We start from the raw sequence: 23480 nt of genomic DNA, 5'->3' as shown, positions 1-23480 counted from the left end.
GGTGAGCCTCCTCTTATGTCTGGGTGAGATCTCTTGCCTCTAAGCAGAGGTAGGTGAGCCGTCTAAGAACTGTTTTTTAGATTACTGCAGTCTGGACCTCAGGACACAAGCCCCATTAGTTATCAAAGTTAGATGTTTCGGGGCTTGTCTTTCAGGTGCAGATCTTAAAAGTTGGGGTGCCTGATGTGTTGTCCAAACCCTTTACTCCTCATGGTTTTTAGTTACCTCGCCATTTGGGGCTCATCAGGGTGGGGTTTATGGTGAGTTTGTGTTCCAGCCTCTCCTCTGTGACATTTGATGTGATTTTCTTGTTTGCCTGATATGTAGTCGTTGCTCAGTCAGCCTTTAGGGTTTTAAGAGGAAATTTTTCATATGTAGCTGTAGGCTCAGCGTGTCTGTGGGAAAAGGTGAGTTCAAGATCTTCCTTAGGGAAGATCAAGATGGGATTTGCTATCTTGAACTGGCATCCCCATCCTAGGTTTCTTGACAGTGGAATCATATGCAGACCATATTTTTTATTCTTCAAAATATACAACATAGTGCTTTGCCTGTGGTTATGTGTAAATAAGGATTTAATCATGAATAATAGAATAAATATGCTCAAATCTCTGTTAAAGTTGGGAGAAAGGGCATTCATTCATGCTACAACTACTGAGTGCTTACTGTGAACTAATAAACATTTTTCTATGCTCTGGGGAGGTAGTCAACACAACAAAGTGTCTGTCTTCATAGAACTCATATTCTAGTGGAAAAGACAAACAACAAAAAATACATGATTAGTAATAAATGCTATAAAGAAAAACTGGGATAAAAGAATAGCAGAGCGGCTTAGGGATGCTATTTTTGATGAGGGCAGAGTGGGGAAGATATGTAGAACTCTTGAAGTCTGTGACAATTGGATTTTTGAGTGTGATGGAAAACCTACCAAGTCTTTTCTCTGAAAAGATTGCTGACAGGCCACAGGGTACCTGGTTATTTCTTTGGATTTGTGGCAGAGACTCCTGCTTGTCCCAGGTACTCACCCTCCCCTTCTTGAGTATCAGAGTGGCTTAAGTTTAACTAGGTACTTAGCCACACAGGTGAAGGTGACGTATTCAGGGCTCTCTTGCAGACCATGCTCCTAAAAGGGGTGGTCAGCCCCTTGTCCTTTCCCCCTTCCTGATTGGATAGGTATGTTGGCAAGAGATGAAGCAGCCATCTTGGATGAGAAGGAACCTACAGGTTCTTGTGGTTGGCAGAGCAACAGTACAGGACTTGGGTGAGGAGCCCCAGACTGCGTATGCTCTGTTAACCAAGGGGAAACTTTTCTTTTTAGGGGGGTTGATTAACAGAAGTAACTTGTACCCTAGCTCAGGGGCATATTGGAGAAGTGATATTTTACCCACAAGGAAGTTAATCACATAATCAGGAACTGTTCATGGTATAGCTCCAGTAATTCAGAAGGCAAGGTGCCTTGATTAAAAAAGGCAGCATGGTATTCTTTAAAAAAAAAAAAGAATTAAACCTCATTTTTCAGCCCCACCTCTGCCATTTATCCATAATAAAAGCTTGAAAAAGTCATGATGTTACTAAGTTCCTGTTTCTCCATCTGCAGTACAGGCACACCCCGTTTTATTGTGCTTTGTAGCTTTCGCTTTTTTTTTTTTTTTTTTTTTACAAATTGAAGGTTTGTGGCAGTCATGCATTGAGCAAGTCTGTTGGCACCAAGTCTGTTGCATCGTATTTTGGTAATTCTTGCAGTGCTTCAAACTTTTTCATTATTATGTATTTGTTATGGTGATCTGTGTTCAGTGATCTTTCATGTTGCTATTGCAATTGTTTTGGGCTGACATGAACCCCGCCCATATAAGACAGAACTTAATCGATAAATAATGAGTGTTATTACTGCTCCACTGACCAGGCCTTTCCCCATCTCGTTCCCTTACCTTGGGCCTCCTTATTCCCTGAAACATAACAATATTGAAATTAGGCCAATTAATAGCCCTACAATGGCCCCTAAGTATTCAAGTGAAAGGAAGAGTTGCATGTCTCTTACTTTAGATCAAAAGATGGAAATGATTAAGCTCAGTGAGGAAGGCATGTCAGAAGCTGAGACAGCCTGAAAGTTAGGCCTCTGGCACAAAAGAGCTAAGCTGTGAATGCAAAGGAAAGGTTCTTAAAGGAACCTAAAAGTGCTACTCCAGTGAATACACGAACGACAAGAAAGGAAAACAGCCTTATTGCTGACATGGGGAAAGTCTTAGTGGTCTGGATAGAAAATCAAACCAGCCACAACATTCCCAGAAGCCAAAGCCTAATCTAGCTCTCTTAAATTCTGTGAAGGCTGAAAGAGGTGAGGAAGCTGGAAAAGAAAAATTTGAAGCTAGCAGAGGTTGGTTCATGAACTTTAAGGAAGAAGCCATCTCCCTAACATCAAAGTACAAAGTGAAGCAGCAAGTCCTGGTGTAGAAGCTGCAGCAGGTTGTCCAGCTTGCGATCATTAATGAAGGTGGCTACACTGAACAGCAGATTTTTCAGTGTACACAAAACAGCCTTTCATTGAAAGAAGCAACCATCCAGGATTTTCATAGCTAGAGAGCAGTCAGTGCCTGGCTTCAGAGCTTCGAAGGACAGGCTGCCTCTGTTAGGGGCTAATGCAGCTGATGACCTGATGTTGAAGCCAGTGCTCACAGACCATTCTGAAAATCCTAGGGCCCTTAAGAACTATGCTAAATCTACTCTGCCTGTGCTCTATTAATAACAAAGCCTAGATGACAACACATCTGTTTACAACATGGTTTACTGAGTATTTTAGAAGTCTGGAGCAATACTACTCAAAAAACAAACAAACAAAACTTTCAAAATAGTATTATTGCTCATTACACAGCAACTTGTCACCCAGTAGTTCTGATGGTGATGTACACTGAGGTTAATATTTTTGTGCCTGTTAACCACAACCCCTATTCTGCAGCCCATGGGTCATCCTGAGTTTCAAGTCTTATTACCTACAAAATTTTGTAATTGAGGTGGCAGACTTCACTGTCATGTAAAGAAACTGCCAAAGCCACTCCAGCCTTCAGCAACCACCTCTCTGATTGGTCAGCAGCCGTCAACATCCAAGTAAGACCTTCTACCAGCAAGAAGATGGACTCACCGAAGGCCCAAATGGGTTAGCACTTTTTAGTAATAAAGTATTTTAAAATTAAGGTATGTACATTTTAAAGATAATGTTATGTTGCACATTTAATATATTGACTACAGTATAGTGTACACATAACTTTATATGCACTGGGGAAAAAAGCCCTTTTAACTCACTTTTTTGCAGGGGTCTGGAACAGAACCTACAGTATCTTTGAGGTATGCCCTGTAGGGTTGTGTATGATATACATGAAAACATTTCAAAAGTATCATGTAGCTTACAAACAAATTATTACAGCATCTGGTTTACAGAATAACTTATTTAGGCTTATCAGTGCTAGCCTTAGGCACTCAAATGATGCCTTCTCATGATATATGACTGAACAGAAGAGGATGACCGAAGCCATTTGGAAGCTCCTTTCAATATCTAACAATCAAATATTTGAAGATATAGAATGAACATGTCAGAGATCACTGGGATGAAATTCAGATTTTAAATATATGAAAAGAACTTAAAATTTATCATTCTATCATAACATTCATTGGAAGCTTGTCCCAATCTCTCCTCACAGTGGAACGTTTGTTTCAGCATGGTCCTTACTGAATACTGGCAGGACGGACTGTGTGACCCCCTGGCGCCGCTGTCCCCTCAGCCTCCACTTTAAACACATGGACCTAAGTGCCAAGAGAGCGGGTGGGCCTGCCCGAGAGGCATTTCACTTCAAAATGAAAGGAACGTCTACCAACTTAAGGGCGGTCAGAAAGACAAGGCACCAGTAGTTGACGAAGGACAACATCTTCCATACATCTCCAGCCTGCCTAAAAATAGCCAACCCATGCTCCAGCCTCTCAGATGAAGCCAGGACCCACGGACCCAGAGCTGTTCTTAGGCTGCTCTTGGCTTCACCAGGTCCTCTTAAGCATAGTTCTTGAAGCCGAGGAGAGTAGACTTGCTTTCTTTTTTTAAACAACACTGGCTTAAAAAAAAGAAAATACCCAAACCTTCCAGCCAATCACCAATAACTTATTTTGGAGCAGTGAGTAGTTACAGCTCAACATTTAAAAACAGTTAACAACAACAAAAATCCTACATCCAGCTTTTCCTGGGAATAAAAAAAAAAGCCCAAATTGTGAATACTCAGATCTCCTAAATGTGCAAACTGTACTAATTACAAGCTTTCCAAAATATATAGCCTGACTATGAAGTACTGAGATGGACTGGTGTGGGCATCTTTAGAGTAGCACACCTGGCTAATACTCAGATTCCATGACTGCAACAAGATGTATTAAAATAATTCTGTCTGTACGGCTCAAGGATCACTCAGAGCCTACAGATCTCTACATCCTTTGAACAACTGACACTACCAATAAAATATGATAAAAATCTCTACAGTAACTATACTTAGAAATCTCAGACCTTGAGGTATAAAAAAACATAGTACACTTTTCATGATACAAAATAATGAGATTTCAGTAAACCTGGAGAAAAAAATATGACGAGAAGGAAATTACAAAGGGCCTATCAGTGGTGAAATGAAGAGAATACCCAATTCACACACACAGGGAGGTAACTTGTCTTCAAGCAAATGACAAAGTCCGCATAACTCAAAAATGTTTTGAAAAGATCCTTCAGATAGTTTAATGGAAGAGATAAGACAAAATTGGCTACTGGGAATTTTTTTTTTTAAAGCAAATCTAGGGTTGCAACCTAAAAATACTTATACTTGCCTCGTAACTGGTTTCTTTAGATGGTGTAAACCTTTCTTATGTAATTACTGTTTCATTTAGACTGTAATTTCCTTGCAGGTAGACAAGGGACTGAATTTCTTATCCTTTTGAACATGGACTGCCAAATACTATTCTATAAATGGCAGGCATTCAACAGACTTCTCACCAAATTTGAAAACCAAAATGACTCTTACAAAGGTTCAAAGTATATAAATACAGTTCTCATTTTAAATAACATACACCAAAAGAATATGAAAATATGCTTTTATTACCAACAAAGTAGCATTTCCCACAGGTGTTTTTTCAATTACACACACATACACACACACACGCAGACATACAATAGCAGGACAAAATTACATTTTTTTACGTACTAAAGATTCATACTGCAAAGAAAATAAGCACACATCTGAAAGACAGAAAGCAGCAAGAAATCCTTCCTTTTAATGTTAAAAACCTTTTAATAGAGATTCTCTCCTTAGGCAAATCAATGAAGATTTTGTCATTAAAAATACTTGCAATATTTGAAAACCTTAGGGTTTTAAATACTTTATTCATGAAATCAGACTGTTACCTGAAGTTTTAACAATTTGTATGTAATTAAAATCAACTTTTTCAGAAAATATGTGAAGTTTCAAGTGGCTGGGACTAATGTGCTAGACTTACTATTCTTTTAATTAGTATGTTAATACATAATTTATCCTTCACAGCTCAACATTCAGTGTAAAACCAAATTCTTCTACAGTGAAGAAAGACAAATACTTATAAACAAGGTATGGAATAATTATTGGCATATGTAAACTGAAATGTAATTGACCTTTTTATTTTTTCAAACACGCCTAATCTTCAAGCTTCTTTTTCACATTGATACTCATTTTGCAGAAGTAAGATGGCTGGCACTAACTTGGACAATTAACAAACTACAGCAAGCACTCATCAGTAAAGATATTATGGTGGAAAACAACAAAATCATTTGGTAACAACATCCATTTGCTAATAATGTTACCAAGTTTTTCAATGTTTACATGAGTTGTTCACACTAGTAGAAGTGTTATTTTAAAATATTTTCATAGTACATGCATTAGACTTAGTTTAAGAGGGGAAGGCTCTTTCTTTAAAAAGCTATTTTCTCTTTATAAAAATTTTAAAAGAGAATGTCCAAGTGAGAGGACATAAACCTATGGTTCATTATTTTTCAACTTAACAAGAATATAAATTTCAGTGGCTATTTAAGAATATACAAAACTCAAACTGAATGCAATTCTTCAATTTAGTCAACTACCAAGTCAAAAAAATAATTTTGTCATTACTGGCACAGATCAAATCCATTGTTCAAAGATACGTCCTTGGTCTAGTCCATTATTTCACAAGATTTAAAAGAACAGAATTTGTTTTGGCACTGGTAATTAGGATTACTCAGAGATAAACAAATGATTTTCTCATCTAATTCCTTCATGCTGAAAGAAAACAATTTAAACTAGATTTTCTAAAATAATAGGGTAGGATCAACACTGTAAGGAAGGACCTATAAGCTCAGGCTTTAGAAACATTATAGTTTTAAACAAATCAATGCTTTCCCTCACTCTTTACATAACACTGAGGAATTTTCAAATATAAATTGTAGAAACCAGTATATGAAATCTTAAGAAAAATCTTACTAAAAATAATTACAAAAATGCTTTAGAAATTTAAGATGTAAAATAGAATTGACTTTAAATTAAAACAACAACAACAACAAAAACACCACCCACACTTTACAGACTTACTCTTTAAAAAACCCTTGTCACTTGATTTTATTCTGTCAATCTTTTGGTTGCATTCTGCATCATCTAGTGGCCACCTTGTGGCATTTCAAAGAAGTCTTGCTACCATTTTTGAACCCCAGTACTTTTTTTCCCTTTGAGATACCAGTACAATTATAGCATCAAGTTTCATAAAATGTTTTTTAAAAACCCATAAAATTCCATTTCCTAGTGGAGATAAAGAAATTTTTAATAGGAAGAAATGAATAGATTTGTCATAAATTATTACTATACATCAGTCTAGACATTTTCACATCAAATTTTTTAAATTAAATATAAAACACTGGGAGAAAACTATGACTTACACCATAAGAGTAATCTTTAGGCTCTAAAAGTAGTTAAAGTTACTCTGCAGTTAAAGCTCAGGGTTACTGTGTCGACTAAACTTCTTGTAATTGATAACCCCTTCCACTGTACTTTTGATTTGAGTAGCAAATACTTAAAAAAAAAAAAAAAGAGTGGGGCACCAATGACTCATGGTCAGAGGGCTAAGGACGCAAGTTCAATAAAGACTGAAGAGGACTGAGTGTCCACCACCAGATGATGTTCCACAGAAAGACACTGTTCTGGTCTCCATTCAGCAACCCATTTGTATCTAACAGCTGGTTTCTAAAAAGAACCGATCTTTTAGTCTCAAGGAGTCTCCTAACTTTTACTCAGTTGAGCCATACTTATAAACAGGTTTAAGAGGAAAATCCCAAAGTTCTCACCCTTCACTTCTATTGAGAAGGCTGAGTGAACGTGATACGGCGCCGTCGTCTCTGGAAAGCCTTTAAGTTCCACCGGTTTGGTTCCAGCATATGAGGACCATTGTAGACAAACAACACTGTCATCTTGTCAGAATAGGGAAGATTCTGTAGGAGCTGTAAGTGTTAAAACAAATGCATGCAGTGCTATACATCAAGAAGCCCAATCTTCCAATCTCACGTGTGTACAGTCAGGTGTTTTATTTGTAATATTAGTGAAGCTCTTAAAGTTCTCAAACACCTCAGTGTGCACCCTGCCAGATTGTGATCCTTACCTGAATGAGCACACCCGGAGCCTGGCCTAAGGAACCATCAGCATCCCTTGGGAGCCCTCTATAATCACAGGCCAAATGGGATCATCCAACTTTCTAGGCTGACCTTAGAGAAGTGTGTCCTCCAGAACTTTCCTAGGATACCTTCACTCTTATCCACAAAAACTTCTCAAGCAACTTGTGAAACAGGCACTGTAATAGATTGGTAGCCTGAAAAGTGTGTAACAGGGAGGTTTGGTTTATAGGCCAACATGTTTGGTAAACAACAGGGTATTAACAGATCTGACTATTCCATAGAGCATCTGCTGGGAAAAAAAAGACAGACTATACAATAAAAACTTGAATTTAAGTTGGGCTCTCCAACAAAGTATTTCATGAACACTTGGTTCAAAAAGGGGAAAAAAATCTGATGACATTAATACATATACCTGAGTGCTGTACATCAGTTTTATAGTTGACACACAGCACAAGTCGTAAGAAAATTTCCCATTGCAATGGCTCTAGCTTACAGAAAATTCTCTATAATTCTGTTTTTATCAAAGTTAATGTGTGGGTAGAAGATGCTAGGGTAGAAGATGTTAGGGTACTAAGGATTTCCTCTGGTGAAAAAAGGACAGAATACACAATGATAGGGCTTTCTGGGGAAATGAGGAGGACCACAGTGCTGGGGTTTGTATTTGCCTGTCATCTTTTGTGCTAAAAGAGGAACGTCTCCCTGCCAAAAGCAGGGAGGAAATCTCGGTTCTAGAACATAATGTTATGCCTCCTACGTTTCTTCCTCTGATAATGAGGTTTCTGATTAACTATGTCACTGTAACTTGTCCCCTTTAGTAATATAAATATTACTGTAATCTTTTTAGTTCCCTTTATGGGAGTGTTCCTGCTCATATTTACATATGAGGCCAAAATCTGCTACGTGATTTAGCCACAGGGGACTTCTGTGTACATTTGAGTATTTTTAGGTTACTTATTACCTACCTTTGGTGTAATAAAGAAGTACTGAGATGTGTTCTCTTTACAAGCAGTATTTACAACCATTTCAAACACTCTCCGTTCATTGATCGGGTCCATTCCCTAAACAATGACAATAATTATGATTAGATTTAAATCTGTTATAAGATACAGCAAAACCCAAGTAAAAGAATATGCTATACCTGATTGATTTCATCGACCACTCTGAATGGACATCTGTTAAGCTCCTGAAGTGCCATCAAGTATAACATGGTAGAAACGCTTCTTTCACCTCCACTCTGATGATGAGGAGTTAATTCGTGCAGTTGAGTACTACTGCGAAATTTGACTCTAATTCGAATTCCATATTTATCATAGTCTTCCTATAAAATGTTTAAGAAGTTGATAAAAGGTGAGAATTTCTTCTGGTATTTCATATTACTATTAGAAACTAGACTGAATAAATCAACAGTAAATAACTTCAAATGTAGTATTATTAGTTCTATCTCAATAGATCCTTGGAGACCCCAGAAGTTTGTAGACACCAAGTGGTTCTTCAATATTTTATTGTTTCAGTTTATTTATAAAATAGGGTTGATAAACTTGGAAGTACTTGGCACAGCGTCTGGCACGTAGGAAGTATATTCCACATTAGACTTGTTACTGCAGTACGTCCCTTACTTCTAACAAGCCCAAAGACTATGTAGATGGCAGTCACCATGGCAGGTCTAATGTCTTCCTAGAACTTAACAGTGAGATGTTTGCTGTCCTTATGTCTCACACTGAGCATATATATATAAAGGAGTCATGGGGCAAAATTCCTAATGGGAGAAAGAGGTGCTAGCTTGCTTTATGTTTATGTCTGTAATGTACATGCAAAATCGTTGAGCTGTGGAGGAAAAGGATTTTTTTAATCATTTATTTCTTAAAAAAAAGTTTGACTAGGGAAAAATTTCAACATGCACAAAATTAGAACCCTAAAATAGGCTGACTGTATCTACCATCAACTAGTCTCAACTGTGATCAATACATGACCAATCTTGTTTCGTCTGTAACTTCATTCACTCCTTCCCAATTATTTTGAAGCACATCCCAGTTCATCTCTTTACACATTTCTACTGGAAGTCTTCTTTTAGCCACAACTGCAATACATGAACATATAGCTCAAGAAATTAGTACCAAATTTCCAAGTATTTTTATTTTTGCGAACTCTTATATTCCTGATCAAAAGGAAACCACTGACATCATACTATATTTCAGTTATGTTTGCTACTTTGTTTATGACTCTTCAAACTCGGGGGGTGGTAGATTCATAAAACAATGCACTTGCTCATCACAGCTGAATAACCACTAAAGATTGAACATGAAAGGAATTAGTAAGGTATTAGTCACTAATCTCAAGTGTCACCCCTCCCCCAAAAAAGTGACCCCGATGGAATCCCATAGATGGACTTTTCCTTCCTTTGAACAGTTTTTAACAAGCAAAATTTTTACAGATATACCTCTAGAGTAAATGAATAATTTACATGTATATGCATATAATTAAAATTACTTGCCAGGAAACACTGCAAATGCAATTTTACCTCATTTTCTGTATGGAGATCAACTTCACCAGCACACTGCATGGAACTAAAAAAGTTGCTGAATTTTTCATTAATTTTTTCTACCAGCTCTTTTAAGGGATTAAGCCATCTTTCTTTTACCTGCAAGCAAAGGCAATATAAAAACACAATTTTAAAGAAATGTGATTACATTGTATGAAACAAACTTAGTATCAGTATCAATCTAGTTATGAGGACATACACCACTGCTTTCTTAGAAGCATCATTACTTCATTTTGCATTGTTCTCATTCCCATACGGCTAATGGTAAGCATGTGACAAAAAAAAGATTAAGGTTAAATAATTACCTGTGAAATGTTTTCCCTATATTTATCCAGTTCAACTTTCTTTATCTTTAGTTCCTCAGTTAATTGTTCTATTTCCTCTTCTCTTTTTGTGTATTCCTCAACAACCTGGCAGGAAAAAAAAAATCTTTTAAGATAAATCTACCAAAGGATAAAATAACAGAAATTCTTGCATCAAAACATTAACTGAAAATGCCAATCGTGTTGCACTGACTGTATGCAACCATTTTTTATCCTTGAAAATATAGACATTGCAGAGTTTCAGGTTAGCCCAAGTATTCTTTTTATAAAGAAAAGGCACAGAACACTGTGTTCCTTAGGAAGAATCTATTTAAAATTCTAATAGATTCAGAATCTGGCATTTAAAGCACATTGTTCCTGCTGTCTAGCTTATTATTACCAAGAGCTCTAGTACAGAGTGGGAGGCAAGTACTGGAGGGAAGTGCGTGTGTGCGCGTGTGCATGAGGGCGGGTGCTGGTGGCTGCAGTAGGGAAAGAGGCATACTGTAGGATTCAGTCCCGTGAAGCAGGAAGCTCTTGATCTTTCTTCAGTTAATAAGGCATCAATTTCATCCAATGTGTTTGGAAGATCTTGGAAAGCCTAAAGAAGAAAAAGATTATCCATCATTATATAATACAGTGAAAACAGTTCAATTCAACTAGTTAAAAATATTCTGCTAAGTGTCTACTATGTGTTCAACAGCATGCTAGCACACAACAAGGAATCAAAGGAATTATAAACATGGCTTCATGCCTTCAAAAAGCTTCCACTTTAAAACAGTGTATACACTAAAAATGTATACAGTAAAAATGAATGACACCTTAAGGTGATGTACTGATGTTGAGTATTAAAATAAGCACTACATATCATACAGGTTATAGAATTCAGAGAAAGGAAGTATCAGTTCATGCTACAGGAACTCTAAGAATAAGAGAATTCAGAGGCCTAGAACTCATTTCTGGGCCTTAAAGCAAATGGCTAGGGAAAAGCAAGGCAGAGGGGAGACAGGAGCTTGGAAAAAAGAATGAGCACTGCATACCATGGGGGGTGAGGAGTTGTGTCCATTTGGAATGGTGGGTACTTGCTGAATTGGTAGAATGGGTCCAGAATATGTGGGGCATTGAAAGAGAGCAAGAAGTTAGAACTTTATACTATATTTATGAAGAACTACAAAAGCATCCTAAGAATCCAATTACTTTGACAGTAGAATTTCAGCAGAGTACGATCTTCTAAGACCATGCCACAGAGACAAATTAGATACTTTCCTGTGAGGGGAGGCAAGCAGGACATTGTGCTGCCAGCACAGCCTGCAAAAGTTTATGTACTATGAGGTACAAAATGAATCCTGAAACCCTGAAAAAGATCCTGACACACTGCATTAATCTAGTATCTTAATCTTACGTCTTTTTCCCTCTAACCTTTTAGAAAGCAGTCCAACTTTTATAGGCCTTCCGTTCTTTGTGTATTTTGCGAGCTTTGAACTCATGTGCCAAATACTTACTTGGTATCATCATTTTACTAACAGACATCTTACATTTAAGATGGTGAAACAGAAATCTTCAGCTCACCCACCTTCCCCACCAATGTGAGCAAACCTATTTGTCCTTTAGTCTTTCCCATCTCAGTAAGTGGCAACGTTTAGGTGCTCTCACTCTCTAATGCAAATCCATTAGCAGGCTTGCTAAACTCTGTCGTTAAGCTATCTCAAATCTGTAAACTGCTGTCTCCACGGCGTCCACCCTAATTCATGCCACGATAATCTCTTGCCTGGTCCAAAGCAACAACCTTATAAGTAGTCTTCTTGCTTCCAACTTGTGTCCCCACTTCATCTCTATAGAACAGTCAGAGCGCTCTTTTACAAACTCAAGTTGTCCTGCCTCTGTCACTACTCAGACTCTACTGGGGAACTTTTTTACTCAATCTCAAAATAAAGCCCAAATCCCTCCTATGGTCTGTAAGGCCCTATGTGATCTGACTTCTGCCCTCCTTTCTGCCTGGGCTATAAATTTAGCTCCACTGAGATTCTTTCTATTCCGAAACAGGCCAAATATGTGTCTGCCTCAGGAGCTTTGGACGAGCTGTTTTCTCTGCCTGGCATGCTTTTCCTTCAAATCTTGACTGATTTCTTCTCTTCAATCAGGGCTCATCTAAAATACTATCTTCTCAAAGGAGCCTTCCCTGACACTCTAGCCTCTTCCCTTGTTTTACTTTTCTTTTTAGCACCTCTTGCTATCCAACATTATCTATTTGCTTTTTGATTTGTTTGTCCTCCCAACCCTCCAGAGTAGAATATAAATTTCAGGAGAGAAGGAAGGATATCTGTCTTGTTCAATGCCTGAAATGTAGCAGGTAACCAATACATTTTTAATGAATATAAGAATTATCTTCTAATTTTGTTACTATCAAAAACAGATATTGTACTAATATTTACTTATTTTTAACACAATGTATTCTGAAGAAGTTCTAGTATCTTTTTAGAAACAGCCCCTCAAACTGTCTTACAATTATGTACCAAATTCCTACTATGTACCCAAACAGATCCATGCGCTGTAGTTTCTGGATCTGATACAAAGTAAAATTTTTGAGGATATAAACATTATAATCCAAATAAGTTTTTTCTAGTTCTATTTATATCTTTAATGAACATTATTTCATTATCTACTGAAATAGGTAATATTTGAAGTTAAGAATCAAAAAAGCATATACCAGATATTTAAAAATTCATCTTCTATTCAATTTCTCATTTTATTCTGACACTGTTCTCACAGAGTACGTATGTAGGTGAGGCACAAGCCCTGCTTGTCAAGAAAAAGCACTGGGTCACAGAGCTATTGAAATAATGGTGGAACGTGGACAAAAGGGCAGCATTTGCTAGCTGAATAATATGTCAGAATATGAAATACGCAATAATGGAAAGAAGAAAAGGCTCTTTTCTCCTTTCCTTAACAACATACACTAGCCATAAAGATTCAGCTCCTACTGAACCCTAAATAAACACCCTAATTTCTGGGAAAACATTTTCACTTTGCCTTTGTTTTTCTAAGTATCACCTCTGTTTACTGTTTCTTATATACAAGTTACTAGTAGTATGTTTCCATGAAAAACTACATCCCATCTCTTGACCCTAACCCTTAAAGGTTGCCTGGAGAGAAATCTTTTTATTGGAAGAATGAATGTTAAGGTGCTAGTAATTCTGCAAGGTGGTGCCTGTAGTCTTAGCCACACTAGTGTGAAGCAACAAGACTGCCTGGTGTCCAAGTGAGTACAGTGATGAAAACTCATTGAGCAAAATTACTTTATGTACATACTCAGTTTAACAATGGGGAGGGAGGAATCCCTATTTTTTAAGGAACATCCTGTTCTTCAGGGCCCAGATCAATGGCTAACACATTTTACGCTTAAAAATACTGTGTTAACTATGTTAACTTGCAGCATATACTTCTTATACTTACTGTCTGATATTCTTGAGGAACGGTCTGCTCTGCACCCAGGTTACATACTTGCCTGGCTCTCTTCATAAGTTCCTTGCATTTCTGCAATAACCTCTGTCTGCTTTCATCCAGCTCAATGAAATGTTGCTATTACAAGAAAAAAAATTTTGAAAATCTGTGTTACTGTTGTATTAGAGGGCTAATGTATCAAACCATCACATTATATCAAATACGACATTGAATTTTGATTGTGATAAGCAAATCATCTGAAAACCGTGTCTCAAATCATTATTGATTTTATTGTAAAGGTTAAATTTGAACTTAAATTTTACAATGTATCAGGATATTAATAACGTCATTTCTCTAATCCATAAGAGCTCTGAAATTTAATTGCCCTTATCTGAAACAGTTTACTTCAGCTATATATAATTATACTCTAATAATAAATTGATATATACAGTATGTAGGCTTCATACCAGAAAACTTGGCATTCAAATCTAAGTAGAACCTTTAAATTGTGTTTGATAGTTTTCTAAGTGCCTTTCATGTAGTTATCATTTATTCATGGACCCACTGGTTCCTTCACCAAATAATTACTCAGAATCTATTAAATGTCAGTATTTTATTATTCATTGAGCATAGAAAGGTGAATAAGAAGAAAGATACACAAAATTATTATCATAAAATAGCTACTATTTACTGAAAGCTTATGTGCAAGGTGCTTCACACACATTCCCTGATTTCTGACAGCACTGTACAGTATTATTATCCCCATTTTGCACATTAAAAAGAGAGAAATTAAATTGTCTAAGTGCACACATTTAGTTGGAGACTGTCAGGATTCACATCTATGCTCTTTTCTTATATCATGATGCCTCTCAATGGGAGAGGACTGGATAGAGTAAAGAAGAGAGTATGTGTGTGGTTGGGGCAGGGGATGGAGGAAGGTGAGAGTGGCCACAGAAGCTCTGACAAGTGAATGATCTTAAAGGACAAATAAGAAATTATCAAAGAGGGAGCAGCAGAAGGTGTTCCCAGGATAGGTGATTATAAATGGAAAGGCATGAAAGCCTCAAAGGCCTGCATATTCAGGGAATAAGAATTCAACATGGTTGGAGAGGAAAGGAGGTAAAAGACAGATAAGGTGGGTGAGAGCCAGCAGGCAGAAGCTTCCTGTGTAATGAGGGCATCATGTAGGCAACCATTGTGATAACCACCATCCTATATGCTAATTAACCTAATCCTCATTACCATCTTAAAGAAATGTATTATCTCCTTTTTTATATGTGGCTCAGAGATATTAAGAAACTTGCTCAAGGTTATGGAAATAGCAGGTGATTAGATTCCTGAGAAAGAAAACAGATCTAGGTTGCTCTTTCCATTAAACCTCAAACTTTGGTCTGCACAGAAAGTAATGGGATGGAGGCAGGTGCTAGAGGAAAGATTTGTGAAATACTTGATGCCCCAGCCACATGCCAGATCTACTCAAGTAAAATTTCTGAGCCCATAGCCTGGACATTTGTATTATTACAAGGTCCTCAGGTAATTTTTATGCACACAAGTCTGACAGCAAAGAAACTTAAACTAAGACAAAAGTTATGAAAGTAAAAGGATATACACTGGACTGATCTGAAAATACAAGCAAGCCTTTCTACTAGTTACTTAGTATACGATTTGCCTGAATGCATTCCTTGGACCCTGCGCCCCAAGAGAAATACTAGAAGTCGCTCAGGTACCCCTGCCCTGCTCTCTGGAGCCTGTTACATGCAGGCACATGCACAACACGGGGCAGCTAGACAGAAAATGAACGCTCCTAAAGTCCTCCGTTCCTGCTTCCTAGTCCTTGCGCTACCTTGCTAAAATGAAGTATTAGAACATTATGGCAAAGGAACATCCCTAAGTTGAGTATCTGGGGCTCTAGGCTTAAGGGAACAAAACTTCATTTGATTTCTTCCGTTTGGTGGCATATTAAATGTGTAATAGAATCTTTACCAGAGAAAAAATGTTCTTTCTATACATACGTGTTAGTGACATAACCTCTTCACAGAGCACTTGTTCCCCACCCCCACACCACAGTTTTTACTAAGTTTTTTTTTTTGCGGGGGTGGGTAGCAGAGAAAAAGTACAATTATATAAAATAATGCTGTAAATTCAGGGCAGTGAAAAGGGCTTTATTTACATTTCTGCTTAGAGTCTAGCCTTTAAGTTAAAAGACCATAGAAACATTTCATCTGAGTAAGACATAAGGAAAAAGCAAATTTACAAAAGCTCCCCCACCAACATCTCAGAAAAGATTAATAAGTATTTTCTAGGAAATCCTTTTTGATAAAGTTCAACTGTTAGGAAAGGTGTACAGAAATACCTTGACAATTAAACTAAGAAAAAGCTTCTCTAAGAGGGCCCTCTAGTGGAAAAAATCAGAACTGTCCGCAGAATTTCTTATCAAATAGTATGTTGCACATAAATTGACACAGTAAGTATTCTACTTAACTTTTTAATTTGTGAAACAAAATGAAAATTTTTGGTATGAAATGAATTAAATGAAGTTCTAGATAGCATAAACTTTTACTTAAACAGTAGTTGTAAATTATAACATTTCTTCCTCAATTTTTCTTTCAAATACAAGCATTAAATTTCATTCCAATTTAATTGATTTCAAATTCAAATGTTAACCATAAGTTTTAGTGCATATAAGACTGCATACATCTTTTAGAAATATAAAAAATATTTAATCATTTTCGATGTCAGCTTAAAACTAACGTAAGTTTAGAAACCAGTGGTCTTACCTGCTAGCAAAATTCTTGTTTTTTCCAGTTTCTTTTAGCCATAAAGCTTTTTCAAGAAGCCAGAAGTTTGAAGAAGCTGGCTTCAGAAGGATGCTGTCCTTTAGTCTGATTTAATCTTTCCATTCATCTCTGCAATCCTACGTTTTATTTCCTAAAAACCTATCCTCTAAGGACTTTTTCCACAAAAAGATACTACTATTGTTCACTTTTACACAACAGGTATGTTTCTGATAAATGGAAAGAGAATTATGTATAGATCACTTCCAGAAAGTAGTAGATTCTAGGAGAGTAGAAGAATGGATAGGGAAAGGTAGAAGGGGACTTTGAATACATGAGAAGTCTTAAAAACCTGGATATTATGTTACCCTTCCTGCTCTGGTATATTTAAAATTTCATACTTGAAAAAAAGATTTCAGTGAAACAAATGATAAAATCCTGAATTTTCTTAAACTTCTCAGCTTTGAAGTTAACTGATGAATAAACTGCATATATAAAGTATACAACTTGATGAATTTTGATGAATATGTTCATCAGTGAAACCATCACCAATGATAATGAACATACCTGTCGACTTCAGCAGCTCTGTACCACATCCCACTGTGCCCTTCCGAGGAAGCCACCGATTTCTGTCACTAGGCATTCTGCATTTTGTAGAATTTCATATAAATGGAATCATACAGCTTTTTGGTCTGGCTGCTTTCACTCAGCATAACTGAGATCCATCGTGGTGTGTGCAATAGTAATTCATCCCTTTTTATGGCTAATACTTCCATTGTGTGCATTATGTAATTTGCCAGTTTAACTGCTGCTGGACGTTTGTTTCCAGTTTTTAGTTATTACAAAGAAAGTTACTACACACTTGTGTACCAGTCTTTCATGGACACATGCTTTCATTTCTCTTGGGTACATATTGGGAGGGGAAAGGATGGATCATACAGCAGGTATATGTTTAGCATTTAAGAATCTCTTAAATCGTCTTCCAAAGTGGATATTCCCTTTAAATCTCTACCAGTAATGTATGCAAGTTCCAGTTGCTCCACACCCTCACCAGCACTTTATTGGTCAGCCTTAAGTCATTCTAGTAAGTCTGTGGTGGTAACTCATTATAGCTTTAATTCACATTTCCTTACTGATAAGACTGCATCTTTTCATGTGCTTCTTTGCTCTCTGTATGGTTTCTTTAGTGAAGAGTATGTTTAAATCTTTTGCCAATGTTTTTTGATTCAGTTGTCTTCTTTGTATTGATAGCTATAAGAGTTTTATTTTTAATAGTTGTCCATCAGGGGTCAGCAAACTTTTTCTATACAGGGCCACTAAGTAAATAGGTTTTGAGGGCCATATACAGTCTCATATTCTTCTGGTGTTTTTTTTGGAGGTGGGGAGGGAGGGGGCTTAAAAAATGCAAAAACTATTCTTAGCTTGCAGGGACTTTACACATAAACAGAACTTAGGCTAGATTTGTCCCATGGTAATAGCCCTTCATCAGATACAAGTCCTCTGTCAAGTGAATGTTTTGCAAAAATATCTCCCCAGTTTGTAGTAGCCTTTTTTTTTTTTTTAAATAGTGTCTTCTGAAAGTTTTAATTCTGATGAAGCACAATTTCTAATTTCTTTTCCCTTATAATTCACGCTGTTTATTCTGAAATCTTGCCAAAACCAAGGTCACTAAAATTTTCTCTTATGTTTTCTCCAAGAAGTTTTACATCTTCAGTTCTTAGATTTAAGTCTATGACCCATTTGTACATAGTATGAGGTAAGGATTATGGTTCAGTATTTGTATATGACTAGTCAGTTATCTCAGCACTGTTTGTTAGACTATTCTTTCTCCATTAAACTGCCTCAGTTTCTTTGCCAAAAAACAACTGACCATATGTGTGCATCTATTTCTGGATTCTCTATTCTATTCTACTAACCAATATGTCTGTTTTTACAATGTCTTCATTATTGTAGTTTTATAATAAATCTTAAAATTAGGTAGTGTGAGTCATCCAGTTTGTTTTTTTTTTTTTTTCGAAGTTCACCTAAGTCCATTGGATTTTAGAATACATGTGTCAATTTCTAAAAACTAAAAACCCTGCTAGGAATTTTACTGAATCTATAGATTCAGGAGAGAACTGACATTTCAACAAATCCTGAATCATTGATCCATGAACATATCAATTCCACTTACTTAAATATTTCAGTTTCTTTCTTTTATTATTTTCAGTACTACAGGTCTTATACATATATCCCTATGTATTTAATATTTTTGATGCTATTATACACAGTATTATCTTTAAATTTCAGTTTCCAATTGTTCACTGCTAACAGATGGAGCCACAACTGACTTCTGTATATCGAACTTGTATCCTGCAACCTTGGTAAATTCAGTGATAGCCCTAGCAGAATTTTTGTAGAATTGATCATATTTGTCTGAAATAGGTTTCTCCTCCCTTTTCAATCTGTAAGCCTTTCCTTTTTCTGGCCTTAATACACTGGCTAGAACCTCCAGTACGATGTGAAATAAAATTGGTGAGAATGAGCATTTTCCTTGCTTGCACCACTGAGTATGTGAGCTTATTGGGTTTTGGTAGATGTCCTTTATCAGGATAATGAAGTTTTCTTTATTCCTATGTGCAGAAGGTTTTTATCATAAAAGAAAGTTTTTATCATAAAAGGATGCTGGATTCTGTTAAATATTTTTTCTGTATATAGTGGGATGAGATGATCCTCTGGTTTTCTCTAGTTAATATGTTGAATTTACACTTAGGAATGTCCACATGTTAAATCAACCTTGTATTTCTGGGATATATTCCTTTGGTTAGGATGTATTACTTTTATATATTTTTTTAATTTGGTTTGCTAATATTTTATTAAGAATTTCTGCATCTATATTGAGAAGAGATACTGGTCTGTAGTTTTCTTGTCTGGTAATGCTGGCCTCCTATAATGCATCAAAAAGTATTCCCCTCCTCTTCACCTTTTCAAGATTTTTAGGTAGAACTGGTATTAATTCTTCCTTTACATGAAGTTTCTGGGCCTGGAGGTTTCTTTGTGGGAAGGCTTTTAACTACAAATTTAATTTCTTCAGTAAATAAAGGGCTATTCTAGTTAACTGTTTCTTCTTTAGTGACCTTTGATAGTTTGTGTTTTTTAAGAAATTTGTTCATTTCATCAGAATTGTCAAATTTATTGCCAATTCTTCTACTATCCTTTTAATGTCTGTAAGGCCTCTTTCCTATTAAATTCCTTTTTCCTACATTGTGGCCTGGAAACTTTCCACGCAGTAAAACTAAGGCAACTGTAGGGCTCACCTGGTTTTGTTTTCCCTTCTCTTAAGGATCACTGTCCTGTGCTGCCAGTTAACCTAATATCTGAAAATCACTGCTTTATATATTTTCCCCCATCTTCTAGTGATCTGAAGTGAGAGGGTAAATAAGGCCCTTGTCATTTCATCATGGCCAAGAATGGAAGTTTTTTACTTTTATGATGGAAAATTTCAAACATATGAAAGTTGAGAGAACAGTATAATAAATCTTTCAGGTATCTATCATCCAGCTTCAAACAATTCTCAACTTCTGACCATAATAATTTCATCTATATTCCCTCTCTACACAGCTCCTTCCCTGTTATATCTTGAAGCAATTCTAGATAATAATTAATCATAAAATTATTATTTCTTTGTAAATATGACAGCAATTTCAAAAAGATTAAAAAATTCACAACCACATTATCACACTTAAAAAATACTATCACTAAACTCTATTATCAAATACTGAGCCAGTATTTAAATGTCCATTTCTTAGGTTTTTTAATGGTAATTTTATTCAAATCAGGATCAAAATAATGTCCGCACACTGTATTTGGTTCGTATGTTTTTAAAGTCCCTTTTAGCTTATATGTTCCCTCTCCCTTGTAAATCTTTGATAGTGCACTGCCCAATAAAGTAGGCACAAGTTGTAAGCACTTAAAATGTACCTAAAGTTATTAAGAAACTAAATATTTAATTTAAAATTAAAAATCAATACTTTAGCCACTGGAAAATGTTTAGAATAATTTGAGTAGATGATTACTTTTACAGTTCTAAGTTTCATAAAATCAAAATACTGATCAAGTATTCCTGATGAAAATTTATCTGAATTCAGATGTGTTGAAATAAATATATAATACAGTATTTTGAAGACTGTAAAAATGTAAAATATCAATTTCCAATATAATATATTGAGTTAAGTATACTATTATAGGTATCTTACCTATTTCTATTTCCTTCGTAAAATGTGGTCACTAGAAAGTTTATAACTACGCACACAGCTTGCATTACAGTCCTGCTGAACAGCAGTGAAGTAAATGGCTCATCCTAGACAGCCCCTCTCATTCTAGACTTTGTATTCCTACGGAACCATTTAGCATCTTTTACGCTCTCCCGTATTTCTGGGTAAACTGGTAATTTTAGAGCAGTGGTTCCGAAGTGGGGGCAATTTTGCTCCCCAGGGCAGTATGTGGAAATAGTTTTGGTTGTCACAATTGGCTTGCAAACAAGAGGCCAGGGATGCTAGTTCAAGACAGCCCCCACACAAAAAAATTGTATCCAGTGAAAAATGATAGGGCTGAGGCTGAGAAACCCTGTTCTAGAGGCTTCATCAGATTGAAATTTTCATAGGTAGTGGGTGGTACGTCCCTCCATCAGAATACGTGTCAATAAATATATGGCTATCTTTTTGTGATGTTAGCAGCAAATGTGAGCCACTGATTCTTAGCAGCTACAAAGTGGAGGTTTTCTAATGGTGTAATTCCTTCTGCATTTACTTCTATAAAGAGAAACTTCCTTTCCTCATTTATTTATCCTAAATAACAGTTCACATTAAAAAGTCAGCATAAGTGCTAGATTTTTTCTTTGCCATTTTTCAAAATCATAGCTCATTCCCTAATATCCTCCAAAGGTGACCATTATTATTATCATTATGAATTCATGGGTTTAGATATTTTTGATTAGTATTTTGAGTCTCTCTGACACAAAAAGACCCTTCATGCTCATCATCCTTTTAGATGTACCTCTCATATGATGCACAGTATTGAATTTACTTCTAAAAATATTTTTTAAAAAGATGAATTGTATCTACTTACATTTAACAATATATTTGGCCTTAGTTCTGCCCTTGTTTTATGTGTACTTATTTTTGTGTCACATGTATATAAATATCTAACCTTAAGTTATGTAATGTTTTAGATTGGCCCCTCCCCTTTTTTTGGTATATTTTTTGGCATTTAGGAAAGCTATTTTTATGAGATTATTGGTGCAAATACCCTATATAAACCCTTACGGCCCTAATCTTTTTTGAGATAGTGACTATTGGTTCCCTCTAATAAACAGCATTGACATTCTCCCTCATTTCCCTCTCCCAAAGCATCTAATTTGAATATCCTTTTACTTCTTGATAGAATATATTTGCTGATTGTCCTGTAAGTACAATTTTATTTTAAGAGTGTTGTGCCTTTACTACCAGGTGAGCCTTATAAGCACATATGTTTTACTGTCTCCTTAGTCTGCCGTGTAGTTCTTAGTCCTCAGTAAGCAGTTCTGTTCTGCAAAGTAGTTGCAGTAGCTTCGAGAGTTCACAGGGCCTGAGCCACCCCAGCACAACCTGACCTTTCTGGAGTCTACAAAGTCCCCTCCCAGTTTCAGCTGCTCTCGAATTGGTCTGTTGCGCTCTCCACACCAAATGGGGCCTCTTTCCTTTAGAGATGAATACCTGTTGGTGACTTGATTTTGGGGGTTCTTTAAGCTCTGCTTCTTACCACGTACTTTCTGAAACCATGCTAGTCTTGCTGCTGATTGGATCTTACCCATTTGTATTTTGGAGTTCATAGGTGTTACAGAATAAAGAATTTGACATTTGTCCCTGGTTCTTGGGAGGGAGACTATAAAACCCTATAAATCTTCTAAGTGATAGCAGTGGTGGTGTTATTCATGAGCCCCTAGGATCACACCTGAGTTTAAGCCAAGGCAGTTACTCAGGATGGGGGTAGGTAATGCCAGAAAGACAAGCCATGTGATTAGAGGGTTGGGGCCTTGAGTCTTACTATTATCCACCCAATCTCTTGACTTCCAGGAAGGGGAGGAGGGCTGGAGATTGAGCTCTATCACACAGCCAACGATTCAATCGGTTGTGCCCAGGTAATGCAACTCCAATAAAACCCCGGAACACCGTAGCTCCATGGAGTTTCTTGGTTAGTGAACACACGCTGTGCCAGGAGGATGACATCCTGATTTCACCAGAAAAGGTTACAAAAACTGTGTTCAGGACCTCCCCCCCCCCCCCCAGACCTCACCCTATATGTCTCTTCATTTGACAAGTAGTGATTTATATCTTTTATAATACAACTGTAATTGTTAAGTATAGCCTTTTCTTGAGTTCTGTGAGCCATTCTAGTAAACTACTGAACCTGAGGGAGTCATGAGAACCCATGAATTTCTAGCCTGTGGACCCCTGAACTTGCAGCTGGCATCTGAAGTAAGGGCAGTTTTAATGAGGTCTAAGCTCTTAGCCTGCTGCTACCCCGAGGGGGCTGGTATGAGAACATACTGCAGTATACCAACAGGGATACCTTAAAGCTTAGTTTGTTATGTTATCCAGGTTGCTCTTTATTTTTGGGGAAAGGATTTCTAAAACTCAGTAACGATGCCACTGTCACTACCATTTTGCTGCCAGTTCTTCTATGGGGATTTAAGTTAACTTAGTACATACATCACATGCCCACCC

The 23480-nt window shown here is 36.6% G+C and overlaps 1 protein-coding gene across 2 annotated transcripts in view; it reads right to left on the bottom strand.

Moving 5' to 3' along the window:
* Window positions 1-5092: 5092 nt before the first annotated feature.
* Window positions 5093-23480, bottom strand: part of SMC5 (structural maintenance of chromosomes 5) — an 87838-nt gene continuing 69450 nt past the window's right edge. The window contains exons 18-25 of one of the 2 annotated variants that reach the window (XM_010999868.3): window positions 13976-14101; window positions 11563-11607; window positions 11028-11123; window positions 10526-10630; window positions 10200-10319; window positions 8820-8999; window positions 8644-8739; window positions 5093-7510 (exon numbers count right to left, since the gene is read on the bottom strand). In XM_010999868.3, coding sequence (XP_010998170.2) covers window positions 7367-7510; window positions 8644-8739; window positions 8820-8999; window positions 10200-10319; window positions 10526-10630; window positions 11028-11123; window positions 11563-11607; window positions 13976-14101 — 912 coding nt within the window. In that variant the 3' untranslated portion in view covers window positions 5093-7366. The remainder of the gene's footprint in view (window positions 7511-8643; window positions 8740-8819; window positions 9000-10199; window positions 10320-10525; window positions 10631-11027; window positions 11124-11562; window positions 11608-13975; window positions 14102-23480) is intronic. The other variant, XM_031449847.2, reaches the window with a different exon arrangement.

This window comes from Camelus dromedarius, chromosome 10 (genome assembly GCF_036321535.1).
Source record: "Camelus dromedarius isolate mCamDro1 chromosome 10, mCamDro1.pat, whole genome shotgun sequence".
In the NCBI taxonomy this organism is placed as follows: Eukaryota; Metazoa; Chordata; class Mammalia; order Artiodactyla; family Camelidae; genus Camelus; species Camelus dromedarius.
This window is presented reverse-complemented; position numbering and strand designations above follow the sequence as displayed.